Below are 20,728 nucleotides of genomic sequence, written 5' to 3'. Positions count from 1 at the left end.
TGACTTGGGTCTTGTTTTTCCTCCTGCCTGAGGCTGACTTCATCCTTTTTTATTGGGGAATAAACCGGTCCTGACTGCTTTGGGGATTCCTCCTGTCCCTCTCTACCCTGAGTTTTCATCCCTTAACTCCTGGTAAGTATGACCGTGGGCTCCCAAAGTCCCTCCCTCCCCCCCACGTCTGGGGAGAGTAGTCACCTGAGGAGAGGATGTGCTTGCTTCCTGTCGCCCTTCACTGGGGGGCGTCCTGATGTGAGCCCACAAAGTATTTCCTGTCCCTGTCCTTACTACCTCCTGGGACTGGGGCCAGCCCTGGTCACTGAGCTCCCAGAACGGTGTACAAGGCGTGCAAGACTCTGTATCTGTGTGTTCCTCATGGTTTAAATCTTCCCAGTTCCTCTGTCCAGCAAGCATGGAAATACTGGGCTGGTTCAATGTATTATATGTCATCAATTCTGAGAGCTCTTTAAAACCTTTTTACACATCTGAAAGTAACAAGTGTCTTAATGGCTGATGGTATGTACTGACAGCATTTGGAATACAAAGGGGGCATCGTCTGGTTGCTGGCATCTTCTTTTTGACGGAATACGTTCTGAGGAGACAAACTTAGAGAAGTCCTATTTACACGAGGTCTCGAGACTGGGAAATACTAGCCATTGGAGTAGAAATTGGGTCTTCCCTTGACAGGCTTTTCTTCTTTCAGTGAAATTATGGGTACTTCCAGGGAACAGAGGATGGAGTTCACGTGAAGGCAGTGCTCTGGGATATGCTGGTTTTGGATTATTAGGATAACTTCAGAACATGGGATAAAAAAATTGCTTGGTGAAGATCTGGATGTGCATGGTATTGACAGGCAGGCCATTGTAGGCATCAGGAGGTGGCTTTTAAGAACAGATGTGGTGGGGACAGGTTCCTGCTCCCAGAGGAGGTACTGTACGTGTACTCCACAATTTCCTCCCCTCACTGACCTGAAACCTACATCTAGAAAACAGCTGGATGAATTTTTACAAGTCACACAATCCCATGTAAGATGGAGAAGCAGAACCTGACCAGTGTCACCTTTGTTATGTTTGCCTTTCCCACAGGCATCTGCTGTCCTGATTTCTGACCGTAAAGCTGAGCTTTACTTGTTTTGTATATGACATAAATGGAATTCCCCAGCATATACTCGCTCTGTGAGCGGCTGCTTGGGCTCAGCCCTTTATATTGTGGGCTGTCGTCGTGTGTCAGCTTGAACCCAGATACCTCATGAGCTTTAGTTGCAGGAGCACTTAGAAAAAGGGGAAGGAGAGAAATCCAGAATGAGATGGTGGTTAAATACATCCTTGCGGTTTCCTGACCCCAGCAGCAGTGACTTGAGCACTCCTCGTCTGCGTCGGGACAGGAGGCCAGCGGCCACCGTGTGGAGTCATTGTGGCATCCTGTCTGGTGCACCCCCTTGCTGCATCTTGCTCTCTTAGCAGCATTCCTCAGAACAGTGTCTTACATTTACGTCTCTAGTAGGTGCTGAACCAGTGGACATCTGTGGAATCAGAAATGCAGACCGATCTGGGCTGGCCCCCGTCCTTCTGTTGTGGAGTTTCTGAAGTGGAAGAAGTGTCTGTGGTGTTTGCCTAATGTGTGCCTGAGTGCAGAGAATTTGCAGCTTGGGGGAGAGAGTGTGGTTGACCTTATTTGTCCTGTTCTGGTCGCTGTGGCACCTGGTTGCTGAGCTGAGGTGGATGGGCTGGCTGTAGGGTGATTCCCGGGGGGGGGGAGCAGTTTGAGCTCCGTGGGGCCCACTCTGTGTGTGCTTGCTTACGTGTTGTGTTCCGTTGTGGAAGTTCATCACCAGGATTGGCTCTGTGCAGGTTTTATACCAAGCCAATTTGCCCAGGGTGGGTCACAGAAAGGAAGGTGTTGGTGGACGACCTATGCAGGATGACCGTGGTTTGCAGAGATGAGCTGACCCAGCGTGGCAGCCCGACGTGGCTTCCCTCCGCAGAGCGGGGACAGACGTGCCCTTTCTAGTGGGGGGCTTCAGCTGCCCCTCACTGTTCAAGTATGCCAGCAAGCATCACGTGTGAGATGAATGGTTGGCCAGAGCTTTGTCTTTCAGTGTTGCCAAATGCTCAAGAGATTTCCTTACTGAGCATTCTAAGCATTAAATATGCAGTAGGTGTGACGTGTTTAATTTACTAGATAAAACATTTAATGGATGTATCTAAACGAGTAAATTTTTGTAATTTATATTAATGTAAAGGACACAGGTAAGTATTAAATATTTGAGGAGCTGTCTGCCCCTCCTGAAGCCCTGTCCCACTGGGCTTTCTCTTTCTCTTTTTGTTTGGTGACATATGCACCTAGTTTGGAATCAGGTCCTTCAGGACTTGGTGCAGGAGGAACTGGGCAGCCCGCTGCTTCCCATCTTCCCCGTTGTCTCAAGAAATGCCTGTGTGAAGCTTAATTTCTTAAACCTGCCGTGGAGTGGGGGTGTGGGGGTCTCATGCTGCACCCTGGGCCCGTACCTTCCTCTTGCCTGGGTTTCCCCCGTGGCTTCTGTTGGGTCCGGTCCGCATAACGTCACCATGTCCCAGACCCACAGCGTGGCCGGGGCATGTGCTGTGATGGTTCGTCCTTTCCTGACCATGTTTTGTTATCTAGAGTTAATAACTGCTGCCTGTTTGAGCTTTCTCTGCACCCTTGCAGACTGCAGCCCTGGTATTCTGCCTGTTTCTAAGAATCTCCTGTACTTTCAGACCTGCTTAGGATTTTTCACTTTTTCCCTGGGAACTCCCCTGCAGTCTTGTGGCCACTTGAGAGTCTCCTGGTTGTGGCCAGGCTCCTGCCAGCTTCCGTCTGAGCTGTCCTCCTACGTCACCCTCCCCTCCCTCTGACCCAAGCCCGTCCCTCCCTCCTCCGTAGACAAGACGTAGAGTCTTCTGGTTTTCCCTGGCTGATTCCCCTGTTTTGGAGGGGCACATCTTTCAGTAACTTGAGGAGGGAGTGCATGGGCCATGAAGTGTTTGAGAGCTTGCATAGCACCACATGCCTTTTTCATACTAATTCTAAGCTTTGCTTCAGTTTTCCATAGTTTAGTGACAACGTGACTTCGTTGGGGCTTCTTTGGGCTGCTTCTGCTTGGGGTTCATGCAGCTTCGGTACTCTGTAGGTTTGTGTCTTCTGCCAGGTTGGGGACATGTTTAGCTATGTTTCTCAAACCACCTTCCAGCACGGCTCTTTCTCCTCCATGACCCCGATGACACCAGTCTCAGGTCTTGTCATTTTCCACACGTCCCTGGGGCTCCCCACGTTTTCACCACGGTTTTGAGTAAATTTTGTAAGTTCTTTTTTCTTTTTTGAGATTCTCTGTTTCATTCCTCTATTTTGAGAGAACTTGTAATGGCTTTTGGGGCCTTTTGACGAAAGCCCTTTGTGATCCCAGCATCTGCTGCATATCAGTGCGGCCGTCGGCGCCTTCACTGGTTCAGGCCGGGGTTGTCCTGGTTCTCTGAGCGGTGCTTTGCCTTGTATTCTTGACACTTGGGAGGAATTCAAGGAGATGCTGCATCCTACTTTTATGTCTGGTGTGTTTGCAGGCCGTGACCCTGACTGGGCTCGACATAATGGTCCTGGCCTGTGTTGGTAGGTTGTGCTTCCAGTGGTAGCTTAGTTCCCAGAGTCCTTGTGGGGGGGTGTGGTCAGCCTCACCCCCCTGGTACTGCTGGGGTTCCCTCTGGTCCCTGATGACCTTGCTGGATGGGAGAGGGGGACATGCTGGGCCTGGGCCCTCCCCTGAGGCTGGCTGGAGGACAGGGGACACCGGTGTAGGCACATGGGGCCATTGGCTGCCCCCTGGTGGGGGTGGAGGTGGGGACTCCCTGCCTGATCTTTGCTGATGTCTCCAGTGCAGGGGGAGTGCTGGTGCTCCGTGAGGTGTGGGACGACCTTTCCTGTCCCCGTGGACTCCCAGGTGCAGGCTGAGAGGGCGCACCCCTGCCAGTGGGTGAGTGGGCCTGCCCGCTGGCCCTCTTTGGCTCCTTTCACCAGGAGATCAGGCTTCCTTGGGGGGATGTGTTTAGTTTACTCCTGCTGGTAGTTTCTAGTGGCAAGCCTCTCCAGCACCCAGTCTGGGGTGGATGGGAATAAAAAGAAACTCTAGCCAGTCTGCCTCCCTCTTCCAGCCTTTCAGAGATAGGCACATATGCTGAATCCCTGAGGAGAAAAGGCAAATGAAAAGGAGATAGCATTTCTTGCCAGCAGTTGGGCACAAATAAAAATGCTGGGCAGTATTCAGTGCTGGTGAGTGTGCAGAGAGCCAGCTCTTCAATACTGCTGGGGGGAGTGTTGCTGGCTGTAAGTAGAACCTCTGGAGGGCAGTTTAGAAATTGGTACTAAAATTTAGAATGTGTCGTACATGTTTTCTGACCTGAACTTAATGTGTAGGCTTATTTACAGGTGTGTTCAGAGATGTGCAGATAGTTTTAATGCAAACTTGTTTTGCAGTAGAAAAACGGTAGCAATAACCTTAAATCCAGTAATGGAGAATGAGTTAATGGCATGGCCATACGGTTCAGTTGCATGGTTAGTTAAGACTAACGTAATTATGCTAGAAATGACCACACTGTGTTAACTTTTGATAAATTGTCAAGGTGCTCCATATAATTTGATGTAAATGTATGTATGAAAGTGTGTAATGTTAACGTAGGCCTAACCTTGGCCAAAATAAGGCCTTTCAGACCATGAAGAGGGTTTCCTCCGGGGCTGGAACCAGGTGCCGGTGGTCAGGGTACGCTGTAGGAGGTCCCAGACCTGTTTCTGTACTTGAACGGGGGTTCTGTTGGAATGGGGCAGTTATGCTCTACTCATACCGGTCAGACATCATCTGGTTTTGTGTGAAGTAGACTCCGTGAAACTTTTCTCCCCCTTCTTCCCTTTTTAGGACATGACTGACAACAGCAACAACCAGCTGGTCGTGAGAGCCAAGTTCAACTTCCAGCAGACCAATGAAGACGAGCTTTCCTTTACGAAGGGAGATGTGATCCACGTCACGCGGGTGGAGGAAGGCGGCTGGTGGGAGGGCACGCACAACGGCAGGACCGGCTGGTTTCCCAGCAACTACGTGCGGGAGGTCAAGCCCAGCGGTGAGTGGGGCCCTGCCGGGTGGGCGGCTGGCTGTCCGGGCACGAAGCGCAGACAGAAGGGTGCGCGCTGCACGCGGGGAGCTCCTCTCCGGGTGGACCGGGCAGAGGAGTGCTGCTCTTGCCCCTTGCTTCTTCCAAGACGTGGTCCTTGCTTTCCTCCGCCTTGGGGCGCCGGCGCGAAGGGTCCCTCCTTACGAGGGGCATTGCGTTCGGTCATGGTCCCCGGTGAGAAGAAGGACTTGGGGTCTGCCCTGTCACACCGGCTGTTAATTTTTATCACTGCTGGGTGCTTTTGGCAATGATGTATAATTTGCTTTTCTTTGTATTTATGTTTGTATAGTATTTTAAAATGCAGCACTTTCCTTATGTTTTCTGTAATTAACATCACTGACTTCTAAAAAGTTATTCAGAGGCTTATATTATTTTGAAAGGGAATAGTTGTAGTCGGCACTTACGTCATTTGTGTTGTGCGATTCTTGAGGAAGAGAAGTTCTGAGGCTGGGGCTGTGCTTTCTGTCAGAAGGGTGTGGGTTTGACAGTCCTGTCCCCTGCACGTGCTGTCCTGCTTGGGGCAGTGCCGGCGGGGGGGGGGCAGTGGCTGTCCTGAGCGCGCATCGCTTCGTGGCTCATGTCATGAGTCAGCGTTACGCGGTGTACAAAGACTGCTGGGTTTATGAGTGTGGCTGTGTTGTTCCTGACTTCACAGATTTCCTGCATACAGATGCCCCTTGAACAAGGTGGGCTTGGGTGCCGACCCCCCTGTGCAGCCCCAAGTGTCTGTGACTCTGACACCGCAGAACTTAACGGCTAGTAGCCTACCATTGACCAGAAGCCTTACTGGTGAAATAAAGTGTATTTTGTTTGTCGTCATACACCCTATCCTTAAAATAAAGTTGAAGGAGGCATTGCTAAAAAAAGCAGGAGAAATCGTGCATTTGCAGTACTACAGTGTATTGAAAATGGACCCCTGCAGTTACAGCCTGTGTTGTTCAAGAGTCCACCGTATAAAAACCCTTGTGCTTCTGTGGACTCGGCGCTAAGTGCCACCCTCCCAACCCTTCTGACACCAGGTGGGTGGTGTCAGAGCAATTCAGTGACCTCAGAACTCCCAGAACCCTGTTAATTTCCTGCGTCCCGAACCAGGGGGGCAGACCAACATTTTTTCTGTTTCAAAACCACATTTTGCTTATCCATTCATTTGTTGCTGGACATTTGGGTTTCCACCTTTTGCTGTTGTGAGTAGTGTTGTTGTGAACCTGGGTGAGGTTGCTTGAGTCCTCTCCGTTCTCTTGGCTGTGTGCCTAGGAGTGCAGTTGCTGGTTCCTGGGGTGACTGAGATTCCTGAGAAGCTGCCATGCTGCTCTCCCCAGCAGTACACGACGGTTCCAGTTTCTCCACGTCCTTGACGACACTTTTTTTTTTTTTTTTTTTGATAGTAGTTTTTGGGTGTGAAATGGTACCTCACTGTTGCTATTTTTCTCTAGTTGATAACAGATACGGTATATTCATTCCAGTAAAGGTCACAGTAAATAAGTTTCTTGGTTGCTTCTGTTCTGGTTACTGTATGAAGTGCTGTTATGGTGGCCTCATTTAGTCCTCATCACGACCCCGGAAGACACGGATATTAAGGACCTAGGGCACAAATCCTCCTCCTAATGCATGCGGGTGTGGAGTCGGCCGAGCACGCAGCGCTGGTATCAGGCTGATAGGGATGGAAGTGTCGCCTTAATCTTACAGATACAGCTGCTGGGGCGGACTCGCCCATTGTCCCCGGTCAGGCCCCGGGAAGGGCTGAGTCTAGTCTCTGAGCCCAGCTCCTGGCCAGTCCTGTAGTCTGCTGGTCATCCTGGGCCCGAGAGTGCTGCCCTGGGCCAGGAACTGGGCTCCAGGATGCTAGAGCTGGGGAAGGGACAGGGGAGGGTGAGGTGGTCTTTGCCTTGACCAGTGAGGGCAAGGGGTCACAGAGCTGGTGCTGGGGCCCGCCATCAGAGTGGAACCTGACTGGGCCTATCTCTTTTGAATCCAGGCCTTGAATTCTGCTATGAATGACTCATTTATTTTCTGTTTATTTTATTTATTTATTTATTTATTTATTTATTTATTTATTTTTAAAGATTTTATTATCAAAGAGAGAGGCAGGCAGAGGGAGAAGCAGGCTCCTTGCTCAGCAAGGAGCCTGATGTGGGATTCGATCCCAGGACCCTGGGATCATGACCTGAGCCGAAGGCAGACGCTTAACCGACTGAGCCACCCAGGCGTCCCTCTTCTGTTTATTTTTAAAGATTTTATTTATTTGAGAGAGAGCACGAAGGGGGGTGGGTGGCAGTGGGACGGGGAGAAGCAGACTCCCCGCTGAGCCGAAGGCAGACTCCCGCCAGGCACCCCGGGAATGACTCGTTTTAATGGGAATCTTGGGCTGACTTTGAGTTGCCACAGGAAGAGTGCAGGTGAATTTTTACTTCTCAGGTATTTCTCCCCACGGAGTTTTGAGAGTTACCTGTTGACAATTACATGGAAAAGATAGTCCGTGGGTCTCAAAGTCCTCTTCAGGTGACTTTGGGAGTTGTTTCCTAAAGGACTGGGGCGTGTGCAGTGTTGCTGTTGGCAGTAGGTGGATTCACAGTGTGCTGTCACCCTAGTGAAGTCTGGCAGTGCCGCTCTAATGCCTTGCACTGCAGAGTGTGGGGACAGACAGCTGCTGGGGACAGATGCTGCTCGAACAGCTAGCCATTGCATGGGGGGTAGAGTTGACTTAAAAGTGAGGGGCACCTGGCTGCCTTGGTCAGTGGAACGTGTGACTCTTGATCTTGGGGTCGTGCATTTGAGCCCCATGTTGGGTATAGAGATTATTTAAAAATAAAATCTTTAAAAAAGAAAGCCATTACGTGTCTGTGTTTACTTATGTCAGGGGTAACTGCATCCTGTTGCACCAATTTTTACATCTTACCCTGTGTTTCCATGTGCACGCGCATGAGAGAGACCCTTTAAACACGTATGTAACCGCATTGGGTCACATGGAATCCCTGGTTTTTGTACTGAATGGAGACAAGTAACTTTGGAAAATTTCCTGTTTTTCTGTTTATTTTTTCAAGTATAAAGAACACGTTTGCTCCAGTTGGTGATCTCTCATGCTAAGTATTCTTTAGCTGACAGTTGGACTGAAGGAATAACCTTTTGGAAATAACTTCCCATGCTGTGTTCACAGATGATCTGAGTATATTTTAAGGAAACTTATCTCTGAGTTTAGTTGTGGGCATTTGAGACAAACGGGAAATCCTATTTTTACTCTGTCACTTTACAGCGGTGGAGAATTTGAGGGTCACAATGACATGCTAGTATTGTAATTCCTCAGTTATTTCTGTGACTTTCTGATTTTGGATGAGGATTCCTTTTGGAAGGGTGTGTTTCAGATAAGCATTGTAATTCAGTGTAATTCTTCATTTTCTGTAAACAAAATGTGCCAGATCTAACTGGTAATCATGTAGGATCATTTCCTCGTAAGACAAAAATACGGACGTCCTCTAAGTTGTGAGTTTCTCCTTGTTACAATTCTGATTTACGAATCTCTTTCTTGAATGAACACACCCGAGGTCTACACCTCAGTGACCTCTTCTGGGCTGCCTGTCTCCAGGTAAGTGCTCAAGAACGTCCACTCGATCTGTCCCACTTCTTGGAAGTGTAAGTGACCCTGAGCATTTGCCCTCGTAGCTGCAGACTGCAGCCTTCCTGTGGGGCTTCACCCATGTAGGTGTGTGCCTTTGACCTGTGTGTGCTTGCTTGCTTTCTTTTTTAAATTTTATTTTGTTATGTTAATCACCATGCATTACATCATTAGTTTTTGATGTAGTGTCCATGATTCATTGTTTGCGTATAACACCCAGTGCTCCATGCAGAACGTGCCCTCCTTAATGCCCATCACCAGGCTAACCCATAGCTCTCTTTGAAGACTGGTGTTCCCCCAAGAGTATGCCGGAGGGTATTTCCAAAGCTTGCTGCGAGTGTGCTTTTCTCCCTGAGTATGTACCCCCTTATGGCAGGTACCCCCATTATTTAGCGTTCATTTTCCATGCACGTTGTTTTGATATGTAAAAGCCATGGAGTTCTGCTTTTTGTACATACAAGGTATGTGTTTAATGTGCATTCTCTAAGGAATTTCTTAAATTGGAGACCCAAGGAGAGAAGCAACAAAGCGGGTAGTCCTGGGGGAGAGGGACATTGCTTGCTGCTACTGTTGAGTCGGTTGGTAGTAGTGGGCCTCGCTGCAGGTCATGTGCCCCTGGGGCTGGGGGGGGTCATGCTTACTTTTGACAGGGAAAAGTGACCTAAAATGCAAACTGGGTTTTGGGTGCAGCGATTAATTTAGTTATAGAAGAACAGTGGTATGAATATGATCTGCAGGGAAAGGGACAGAGGTAACAAGTTTGTTTTTGTATTTCTGGAAGTAAGAGTGTGCGTGTGCGATGTTAGGTTTCTGAAGGTGCCCAGGATCAGGTGGTCCTGGAGGGTAGGCCTGTCTGCTCTTTCTTCCAGATGTAGATGCGGTAACAGGCGGGAAGAGTCATCCCACGTAAGAGTTGTACCTCTGAGGCACAAGTGGGGAACCTGGCATGACGTATGGTGGGGTCTGAGATACGAGGGTATGGAATTTTCCTGGAGTGTGGGAGTGAGTGTTCCTCTAGATTAACGCAGTGTGCGCTCCCCCAAACAGCTGTGTGTGCAGGTGCTGTAGGGGATGTTCTGGGCATGGGTGTGGCCGTGTTCCAGTGACTGTGATTGAACGTGCTGTTCCAGGGACATGTCCCCTAGGGTAGCTGACATAATAGAGTAGTTTGGGGGTCAGAGTTGATAGTCCTCCAGTATTAGGGATGTTCTTTTAAAGTTTTGTGTTTGCTCATAAAACACTGTCAGTAGTACGAGCCTGTAAAGACCAAGCAAGGAGGACAGAAGCCCGAGCCTGTAAAGACCAAGCAAGGAGGACAGAAGCCCCCGGGGATGCAAGCGGAGGTCCTGCTCCGCCTGCCTCCACACCCAGCCCACAGCTGCCCTCCAGCTCCCGCCCACATGCTGGGACTTCTCTGGTGGATGTGTGTTCCCGAGATGCTCTCCCTAGGTGCGTAGTCTTCCCTTCCCTCTTCCTCGTAAGCTTGGGCTTTACGTTTTCTTCTCCTGTTGCTTTCCCTTCATTGGTAATGCTTGCCGGTAAACTTGGTGGGTGCTCGGCTGTGACTCGCTCTGTAACACGAGCGTCTGCTTCGACCTTTCTGCCTTTGGTTGGCCACGTTTTCCACGTTCCATCAGCAGGACTGTTAGGAGTACACTGGGTTCCAAAACCACAGGCCGCATCCGTTCAGCAGATACTTGAGTGAACTCTTAGGGGAACTGGGAGAGTAACCGTGACAAAACCGAAATGTCTTTCCAGAAATCATGAAGCTTACCCGAGACTCCCTGAATGGAAGGTGAGGTGGAGTAAACAGTCGAGAAGGTGAATGTCCCCCGGGCACTCTGCTGGCATTAAATAAAAGACTTAGAGGCGGAACGGGGCACGCGCCGTGTAGATCTTACCGGGTTCCCTGGGCCCAGTAAGCCAGCTACAGCAAGTCATTGTGGTGATGAGTTTGAGTCTAGGGAACTCCGACTACAACTGCATGTGAGAGGGTAGGGCCTCCTGGTTTTGTCCGCTGTGCTAATGGCCTAGTGGTTGGGTTTTAAAGTCTGAGTCTGATGGATACTGTAAAGTACTGATGGTAAATTGCTAGTATCTGGGATCCTGTATAATGCTTCCAGAAAAGAAGAGGAGGGATCTAAGGGTTAACTGTTGAAGCTACAGAAGAGCGTAGATGTTACTCTCTCTCTCCTGTGTAAGTTTCTCTAATTCAGTTGCAGAAAAGCAGGGGCAGTGTAATCCTAGCGTGGAGGGTCCTGAGCGTTTACTCCTAGCGCGTTCTCGCTGAGAGAGCTGGGAGGACTCGGCACAAGATGCCGTCCAGGTCGAGGGCGCCGTGGCAGCGAGGAGGCTGCTGGCGGTAGAATGAACCTGCACAGAGTGAGTGACGTGAGCCGGCGTGGGGACTCGTAGCTGAGGTGACCGCTGTCGTGCAGAAGAGAGGAAGAGGAGTGGGAATTAGCTGTTCTCAGGGCTGCCTGCCCGCTCTGTTGGTCACTTCCATCACGGACGAAGGGGCAGCCGTGGAGGTGGAGCTTTCAGACCGGTTATTCCTAATCGTCCCTTCCGTAAGTGTTCTTACCCCAGAACAGTCACAGAAGGAAGCCTGTGATAGCTGAGTCATGTGCCGTGCCTGTGTCTGGCCACCTTTGCCCACAGCCGGGGCGGGCGCTGCTGTGTTTGGAGCGCCCCCTCGTTTGCGGGTCCGCGTTTCGTGGTCTGTTCCCTCTGGTCAGCCGAGGTCCGGAAGCAGGGGTGTGTGCTGGGAGGTGAGTGGTAGCCTGACACGCTGTCACTCAGCTCACTTCTCAGGGGGCGTTTTATCCCTTTACGTCCTCACCTCACTGGGTGAGCACAGGACAGGTGACTATTGTTAGGGATTTCGTTAATCTCTTCCTGGGCCTTACCAGTTAAACTTTATCATAGGTCTGTACATAGAGGAAAAATTGTGGCATGGGTAGGGTTCGGTATTCTTAGTTTCGGGCATTTCCCGGGGTCTTGGAACCTAGGTCTCACCGGTAAGGGGCGGGGGTCTCCTGTATGGGCCTCCCCAAGTGTCCCTACCTTCCGTGCTGCTTAGAGGCGCCATGCCCTCCATCCAGGCATGGTTCTGATTCTGGAAAGCATCTTCTCCTGCTCGTTGCTTTTGCTTTCTCCTGAAAATCCTATTAGATAGGGTGGGGGGATGGGTTAGCCTGGTGATGGGTATTAAAGAGGGCACGTTCTGCGTGGAGCACTGGGTGTTATGCACAAACAATGAATCATGGAACACTACATCAAGAACTAATGATGTAATGTATGGTGATTAACATAACAATAAAAAATCCTATTAGATAGCTTATTTTGCCCTCTGTAGCTCTTTAAAAATTTTTTTTGTTATGTTAATCACCATACATTACATCATTAGTTTTTGATGCAGTGTTCCATGATTCATTGTTTGTGCACAACACCCAGTGCTCCACGCAGAACGTGCCCTCTTTAATACCCATCACCAGGCTAACCCATCCCCCCACCCCCTCCCCTCTAGAACCTCAGTGTGTTTCTCAGAGTCCATCGTCTCTCATGGTTCGTCCCCCCTCTGATTTACCCCCTTCATTCTTCCCCTCCTGCTATCTTTTTTTTTTTCCTTAACATATATTGCATTATTTGTTTCAGAGGTACAGGTCTGTGATTCAACAGTCTTACACAATTCACAGCGCTCACCATAGCACATACCCTCCCCAATGTCTATCACCCAGCCACCCCATCCCTCCCACCCCCCACCACTCCAGCAACCCTCGGTTTGTTTCCTGAGATTAAGAATTCCTCATATCAGTGAGGTCATATGATACATGTCTTTCTCTGATTGACTTATTTTGCTCAGCATAATGCCCTCTGTAGCTTTTAATCTGTTTTTCGTATGTTTTGTTTTTCTGGGCTTCATTCGTTTGGATTCCACTCCTCAGATGTTTGTGTTCACCAGTCTCCCCTCACCAGTGATGGTAGCTGTCCATTGAGTTCCATTTTAGTGACCACAGTGTTCACTTCCAGGAATTGTTTCATTATTTTCCAGGTGTGTTTTCATTTCCGTGTTGCCTTTATTCTTCATTATGGTTCTTTTTTTCCAGGCGTTTTAAACATACTTACTCTGTAGTTGCCTAGGTTGCCCCATGTCCAGGTCTTGAGTACTAATTTCCCTTGCATGTCCTATCTGTTTACACTCTTGGCTCAGTTCTTCATGAGCTCATACTTTCTTGTTACAGATCTGTCTTTGGGGGTTCATTTGGGAGGGGGTGCCTGTGTACCCTGGCTTGCAGAAGTATTCCTACAGAGCGGAGGAACATTTGCTTCCTGAGGGGCTCCCGGAGTTTTTCTTGCCCCAGGCAAATCCTGGTGGGCCTTTGGGGCTTGTTGTGGATTTGGACCACATACCATACAGCAGGGTTAGGCTCCGGGTTTTGATTTCTCACAGGCTGCGTCTCCCATCACTGAGTAGCCAGCCCACGTCCTTGCTGTTTCTCTGGATTGGTGGGCAGGAGCTTTAGGCTTCTGTCAGCCCTAAGGGTCACCAAGAGATCCTCCTGTTTGAGTCTGTCTGGCCCCAGCCTCAGCCCCCAGGGACCCTCATTGTCAATGCCACTAGGGATTCCCCACCCCCTTTACTCATTTAGCACATTTATGTTTAAATTTTCTTGTTTTTGGCGGTTTTAGTTCATTGCAAGAAAGGGAAGATCTGCATCCTCTGGCCCCTGGAAGGGCAGCATGAAATTACATTCTCATAGTTTCCCTGCCTCTCAGTCACAGTGGATTGTGTCCATTCTTAGCTATCAGTTGGGCCAAAAAATGGGTTGTTTTTTTTTTTTTTAAGGGTACTGGGAAGGCGGAGTATTTTCTAATGTTTCCTGTGCACATTTTTTGTTATGACTGGCCATAACTGTATGTAGGTTTTGTTCTTGTTTTTTTTGAGGGTGGGGGAGTAGGGGAGAAAGTGCTAGAAGGTTCCCTAAGGCTGCACAGGAGTTCCTACGGTAAACCTGGGAACCTAGGCCCCTGTCGCTGTTCCATTGGGGGTAGTGTCACCTCTGGGCATGACTGTCCTGAGTCCAGTCACTGGGATGAGTGCGGGGCGGGCTCTCGTGTGGCTGTTAGCGGGGATCCTGCCAAGCCTTCTGCCTCAGGCTCGCGGTGTGAGCTGGTCGATCGGGGGCAGAAGCCTCTTGCAAGCCATGTGTCGGGTGTCCGTGGCAGACAGGCTTCCTTACGCGGGGGCGCCTTCAGTTGGCGGCACTGCAAGCCTGCACAGCTGGCTCCTCTGTGAGGCCGCTCAGGACTGGCCCTTCTTACCTTAGGGCCCTCTGTTGAGAACGGTACACAAGTTTTGGGGAGATGTTTGCAAGCCCTCCCATCCCAGTAAGTTCCACGCAGCAGCCAGCAAAGCTGTGGACTCCTTTTTGTGAAGGGAGGAAAGACCCACCCAGGGTTCGGACTCTGACTATGTTGTCTGGCTTTCTTCTGCCTACCCTTTGTTTGGATACAGTGTTGGTGGCCTGAAACTTCTTTTAAAAAAGCTTTTTCCCTGAGGGTTCTAGAGGGGAGGGGGGTGGGGGGATGGGTTAGCCCGGTGATGGGCATTAAGGAGGGCACGTTCTGCATGGAGCACTGGGTGTTATATACAAACAATGAATCATGGAACACTACATCAAAAACTAATGCTGTAATGTATGGTGATTAACATAATAAAATAAAATAAATAAAAAAGCTTTTCCCTTGTAATTGTCCTAGTAAGTTAATTGAATACTATTATCTATGGTGTTGGGAGGTGTGTCTTAAATGAGGCATTTGGCAAATTATTTGCTTTTAAAATTTAAAGCAGATTCAAGGTAGTAGCATGCACGTTGGTATTTGTGGTCTCGACGGCTGCCATTGAGGCTCCAGTGCTCTCCCCTTTTATATGTATTTGTCCCCTAAATTATGGGTTTTAAAGATGAAAAGGCATTGGTGGGGTGAAAGCATGTCAGTATTTTCTTCCGTAGTTGCACACCTAGCTACACATGTGAGATTGTTCTAGCTACCACACTTTCCTTCCCAGACTGGTATTTCTTAGGTGTTCAGAAGTAACTCTTTTCCTCACGGAGTTCTCTTTTCCATCCTGTGGGCAGAGAGCAGAATTCTTTCAACTGGAATAACACCCGTTTTGTTCTTCATTTTCAACCATTTGGAAGAGCTTTACAGTGAGGCATTGAAGGCAGGTTTAGGTGGACAGTTGCACAGGGAGGGGAGGGCCCACAGTAGGTGTATTTTAGGCATTTGGAGTTTCTGTTGCTAGGAAGATAATGGCAGTACTGGGCAGGCAGTTGGAATTAGGGGCCTGAAGCTTTGGGAATGTTTGCGGAAGTGTTTGTGGACAGGCAGGTGGAAGGATGCTGAGCACACAGCACAGGACAGTAGAGGGACAAAATGTCGATTTATACAGGGAAGGTGGGTGGGGATGCTGCGAACTACATCCCTTAGGACGCGTCCTTGCCCTTGCTCCCCACCAGCCCCGGGAGCCTTGGAGGAGGACCGGTGGGTGACGTGCACATCCCCCCGAGAGCCGTGTTCTCAGTTAGCAGACGCTGCTTTCATACCGGTTGCACTGAATTGAAGCTAGACCCCGTACAAACACTCGCCTCTTTGCAGCCATCACAGTTGGCTCCTTTCATCTCTGGTGCAGAGGTTTTCTGTCCCTGCTTGGCGTGGCTTTCCTTCTTCTTTGCTTGTCACTTGGAGCCAGATCCTACTTGTTTAGAGAGATTAGTGCGTTCTCAGTGCTCTGGATTCCTGAGGTGTAGTCCCGACCGGGGGTTGCCGGCATCTGGTTCTGTTCTGCTAGTATTTTATCTTTCCTATGCTCCTGAGTTGTGTGGGTGTAGCTCTGCGGTCGGTAATGGAGCACAGTCTGTCAGATACTGAGCCTGCACAGGGGGTATGGGCTGGGGGCACGCTGGCTCCCTGACCTCAGGGAGCTGAGTGTAAGGGGCAGAGACGTGGGTCTCTGTTCAGCTTCCCTTTTTGGTTGGTGGTTTCCGTGGAGGCCCCTGGACCAGCAGCTCTGGGCCGTGTGGGGCTGGCGTGTTCGGGGGTCTCAAGTGCTGGTCAGTAAAACTGTGTTAACATTTTCATTTCAGAGAAGCCTGTGTCACCCAAGTCAGGAGCACTGAAGAGCCCTCCCAAAGGATTTGACACTGCTGCCGTTAACAAAAGCTACTACAACGTGGTGAGTAACTGCACAACCTGTTTTAGGAGTAACTTGGGTTTGTTTTTGGAGGTCTCTAAAACTCTGCAGTGGAGAAGATAGGTAAACTACATAGAACATGGAGAAGGATATAAAAATCATCCCATTACTGGCTGCACAGTTATAACAACCATTAATGTTCTGGTGTATTTTTTTCTCATCTGTTTTACAGTCTTATAATTTCTTTCCAGTATTTATGCAGCATTGTGCCATTTTTGTCACATAATGTGGTGTTCCCTCAGACCATTTCAGGTCTTCAAAGATGAGACTGTAAAGAGGCGCATGATGTGATGTAAAACCATTACAGGCATCAGGTGCATTTTACTTGTACTCAGAGTAGATTGTAAGTACTTTAGATCAATTACTGTTTCTGGTTTACTTGATCTTAACAGAGTCTTTCCTGGGATTGATGTACATATATATCAGAAAGCATGGAATCACAGGAGAGTGTCTATACGTACATAGTAAAGATGAGTGTTTTAGGATCTAAAACTGCATTTTGAAACTTAGGAGCAATTTGTGAACTTAAAAAATAACCTGTGAAGTCTAGTCTAAACCATTGCATATACTGCAGGAATAGGAAATGATACTCTTCATTTGGATAACCTTTTAAATTGCTGGCATGTATCAGTGAGATAAACCAGCAAAGTGAACCTTGTAAATGTGGCTTGGTCTTATTCCGTGGAAAATCTGCATTTTGGGTTTCTTCCCCGCTCTGAGTCTTCCAGAGAAAGTTTCCTGATCGCGGTTGTCCATCTGAGTGTGTGAGGCTGTGCGTCTTTGCCGTGGAGCGGCTCCGGGCTGGTGCTGCTGTGAGCAGGGCTCAGGGTTCTCCTAACTCTGTGCTGCTGGTGGGCGAGAGGGTGAGGCCGCGTGACGCTCCGCCATGCTGACCTGCTGCCGCGGCCTCTGCCGTGCGTCTGCATTCTCAGCACACTGTGCATTCACTTGCCATCAGCCCCACATCCTACAGAGTGGGGTGAGCTCGGGGGGGGGGGGGTTTGTTGTCCTCCTCGCGTTGGTTCGGTTACGCGCCCTGCAGTGGGCCCAGGTGGGGGCAGTGGGTTGTAGCAGTGCCAGAAATGAGGCCAGCCCCTGTTCTCCTGTGTGAATGCGGTTCATTGCTTCCTCTCCCTGCCTTCCCTGCCACGTCCACGCTGCCCCTGCCTGCTTTCCCCCACGTCCACGCTGCCCCTGCCTGCTTTCCCTCCCTCCCTTCTTGTCCCGTGGCCTCCGTGCGATACCCTAGCCGTCTCAGATTGGTTTTCTTCATGTTCCCCGACGCCAGGCCCCTCTTCCTACGCAGTCCTTCGCTTGAGTCTCAGCCTCCGCTTCTCCCACTTCCTGTTCTTTTCCCAGTCTCCTCTGCTTCCTCCAAGCGCGGGCTTCCTCGCCAGTTCTGCACTGAGAGAGTGCCGGGCTCCCCAGCACAGCCTGTACTGGGGCCACGCACCTTTCCTGGTTGTGCTCTGCCCTCCACGTCCTGTTTGGTTCTTTGTCGGAGGTTTGTTCCTGGAACATGGCTCTACCGAGGTCGTTGGTTCTTAGTGTATATTGTGCTGTGTGCGTGGCTCCGTGCCACAGTAAGAGTCGTCTTGTTGTTCTTCAGGGTTTCACAGTGCGAGAACTTGTGGAGCTGCCTTTCCTCTTGTGTTCTTATGTGGGATGTTGGTTTCTTTCCAGGGGAAGGCTTCATGTGGGGAGTGTCAGCTTGTCTGTGTACCGATGTTCTGAAGGAGCTTGCTTCTCTTAGAGGTTAGAGGAAGCAGGTTAGCGCCCTGTAAACCGGTACCAGCTGCATCTCTCCTGTCTCTCTAGTAATCTTGCTCCCATTAGGGATTTTTGTCAAAGTAGGCAACCGTGCTTTTCTAGAAGTCCTGGCAGGTTGTTTTCCTTTGCATTTTATACGCGCACACAGACACACTTAAAGATTTATTTGCTTATTTTAGAGGAAGGGAGGGAGAGAGAGAGAATCCCAAGCAGATTCCCCACTGAGCGCGGAGTCCGGCGTGAGGCTTGATCTCACAACCCTGAGATAATAAACTGAGCTGAAATCAAGTCAGACGCTTAACTGACTGAGCTCCCTCCCCAGGTGCCCCTTCCTTTGCATTATAACTTCTGTAGTCCTCTTCAGCTTGAAGCATAATCAGTGCCTTTTTAGATTTCTTTTAACTGTGCTTGTACAGGGTAGAGAGCCTTCATATCACACGTGCTATTCTGAGTCAGCTACTCTTTAATTCAGAATGCAGGAAAACACCTTGACCTCAGAATCACGTCGGAATTGTTTACATAACGCTGTGTTAGTAAATAGCGTGTGTGAAAATTGCAGTTGTTGTTATGGACTTAACTCAGAACTCATAGGAATCACCTTTTAGGATAGCACTCCCATTTTATAGGGGAGAACACCAAAAGCTCTAGAGGTTAAAGCACTTGTCCGAGGTCACACACTGGTTAGTGACTAAGTCAGGAATAAATTCCTCTTCTTTGAAGTTTGTATTTATAAATGACGTAAAGTAAAACATAGAACAGAATACCACATGCAGAGCAAAGTAGAATAGATTATGCATTCGGCATTTTCACACTGCCTTGGGTGGTTTCATTTTCTTTTTTTTTTTTAAGATTTTATTTATTTGACAGAGAGCAAGAGCAGGAACACAAGCAAGGGGAGTGGCAGAGGGAGAAGCAGGCTTCCCGCAGAGCAGGGAGCCTGATGCAGGGCTCGATACCAGGACCCTGGAAACTAGGTATTTCACAGGAAGTATAGGTATTTTTAACCCCACTGATTGGAGAAGGTTCTCCAAGAGGAAAGACTGTTCATGAAAGACTGGGTCTCTGCGTAGGCCCAGCGGAGAGCAGTGAGGAGAGCTGTAGGTGGAGGTACAAGCGTATTGAAATTAAGACAGGAGACAGGCATGAATGGGTTGGATCTGTAACCTGTTTCTCCTGTATGATGGTCAAGACAAGCCCAAAACACTGGGGGGTTCAAAGTGATTCTTGGTGACTTAAGACCGTCACAGGACATTCATCATGTTTCCTCTTCATGGGACTCCCACTGCGCACACGTTCATTGTGATGGTGCCCATGGGTCTCTGAGGTGCTGTTAATGTTTCTTTGTTTCTTTCTGTTCTTCAGACTGAAAAATCTCTATTGTCCTTTTTGTTGGCAGATTCTTTTGCATTTCAGATCTAATGTTGAGCCCCTCTAGTGAATTTTTCACTTTATCACACCTTTCAGTTCATAATTTCCATTTGAGTTTGTTCAAATTTTCCATTTTTTTAAAAAAAAGATTTATTTATTTGAGCGAGCGTGCAAGTATGTGTAGGGCAGGGGCAGAGGGAGAGGGAGAATCTGAAGCAGACTGCCTGCTGAGTGTGACCCCCGACACACGGGGCTTGATCATGACCTGAGCTGAAACCAAGAGTTGGATGCTTAACTGACTGAGCCTCCCATGTGCCCTCATTTCGTTATTTTTATAGTCAAATACACACTGTATTTGAGTCATCATTTGACTTGCCTATTTTAGAACAGTTTTAGGCTCACAGTAAAGTGGGGAGGGTGATGGAGGTTTCCCATGGACCTCCTGCCTCCAAATGTGCATGGCGACCCCCTGTGATCAGCGTCTCCGGTGGCCTGATGGTGCTCATTTTAGTGCAGGATAGTAACCCACTGTCTGGATGGGCCAGTTTATCCGTCACCTACTGGGGGACATCTCGCTTCCTTCCAAGTGCTGGAAACTATGAATAAAGCTGCTATAAACTTGCGTGCGCAGGTTTTTGTGTGGACGTGTTTTCAGCTCCTTTGGGTAAGTGCCAAGGAGTGCTATTGTTGGGTTGTGTGGTAGGAGTACGTTTCGTCCGTAAGGAGCCACCACACTGTCTTCCAGAGGAGGCTTCTCGTGGGACGGCCTCTCCGCGTCTGGTGGTGCCCGCGGTTTGGGTTTCGCTGAGGTGCTAGGTGTGCGGTGCTGTCTCCCTGTTGTAATTGGCACTCACCCTGCTGACGAAGGATGTGGAGCATCTTTTCACATGCTTATTTGCCATTTGTGTACTTTCTTTTGTAAGGTATCTGTTCAGTTCTTCTGTCCATTTTTAAAGTTGGGTTCTCTTACTGAGTTGTAAGGGTTCTTTGTACATTTTGGTCTTTGACCAGATGTGTTACTTTTTCCCTTTAACTTTGTAGTTTGAGGATAATATGCATGGATATAGCTTTTTTGGCATTTATCCTGCTGGGTGTGCTCTAGGCTTCCTGGGATCTGTGGCTTTGGTGTCTGACATTAATTAGGGGAAATTCTCAGTCATCATTTTTCAGTCTCCTGTTCCTTCTCCTCCCGGGATTCCCATTATGTGTATGTTACACCTGGTGCCGTCCCACAGTCTTTGGATATTCTCCTGTGTTTTCTTGTGTCTTTTTGGTCCTCAAGGATTCCTTTAGGTGTTGGAGCGTGTGGTTCTTTCTTCAGCGTGTCCCGTCTGCTCATGAGACCGTCACAGGAGTTCTTTTCTGTTAGTGCTTCTCTATCAGTTTGCAGTTCCTAAGATTTCCATCTCCTTGCCAGCTTCCCTTGCATGTGGCCTGCTTTATCTGCCAAATCCTTTAGCACATTAATCATAGTTGTTTTCAGTTTCTGGTGGGATCATTCCAGCATTCCTGCCATGTCTGTCGAGCTCTGGTGCTTGGTCTCCTCAGATTGTG

The 20,728-nt window shown here is 49.1% G+C and overlaps 1 protein-coding gene across 12 annotated transcripts in view; it reads left to right on the top strand.

Moving 5' to 3' along the window:
• ARHGEF7 (Rho guanine nucleotide exchange factor 7) overlaps positions 1 to 20,728 on the top strand; it is a 130,023-nt gene that overhangs the window by 63,491 nt on the left and 45,804 nt on the right. For all 12 annotated transcript variants that reach the window (XM_027590880.1, XM_027590878.1, XM_027590873.2 and 9 more), the window contains 2 exons: positions 4,919 to 5,120; positions 15,930 to 16,018. In XM_027590880.1, coding sequence (XP_027446681.1) covers positions 4,922 to 5,120; positions 15,930 to 16,018 — 288 coding nt within the window. In that variant the 5' untranslated portion in view covers positions 4,919 to 4,921. The remainder of the gene's footprint in view (positions 1 to 4,918; positions 5,121 to 15,929; positions 16,019 to 20,728) is intronic.

This window comes from Zalophus californianus, chromosome 3 (genome assembly GCF_009762305.2).
Source record: "Zalophus californianus isolate mZalCal1 chromosome 3, mZalCal1.pri.v2, whole genome shotgun sequence".
Classification (NCBI taxonomy): Eukaryota; Metazoa; Chordata; class Mammalia; order Carnivora; family Otariidae; genus Zalophus; species Zalophus californianus.
This window is presented reverse-complemented; position numbering and strand designations above follow the sequence as displayed.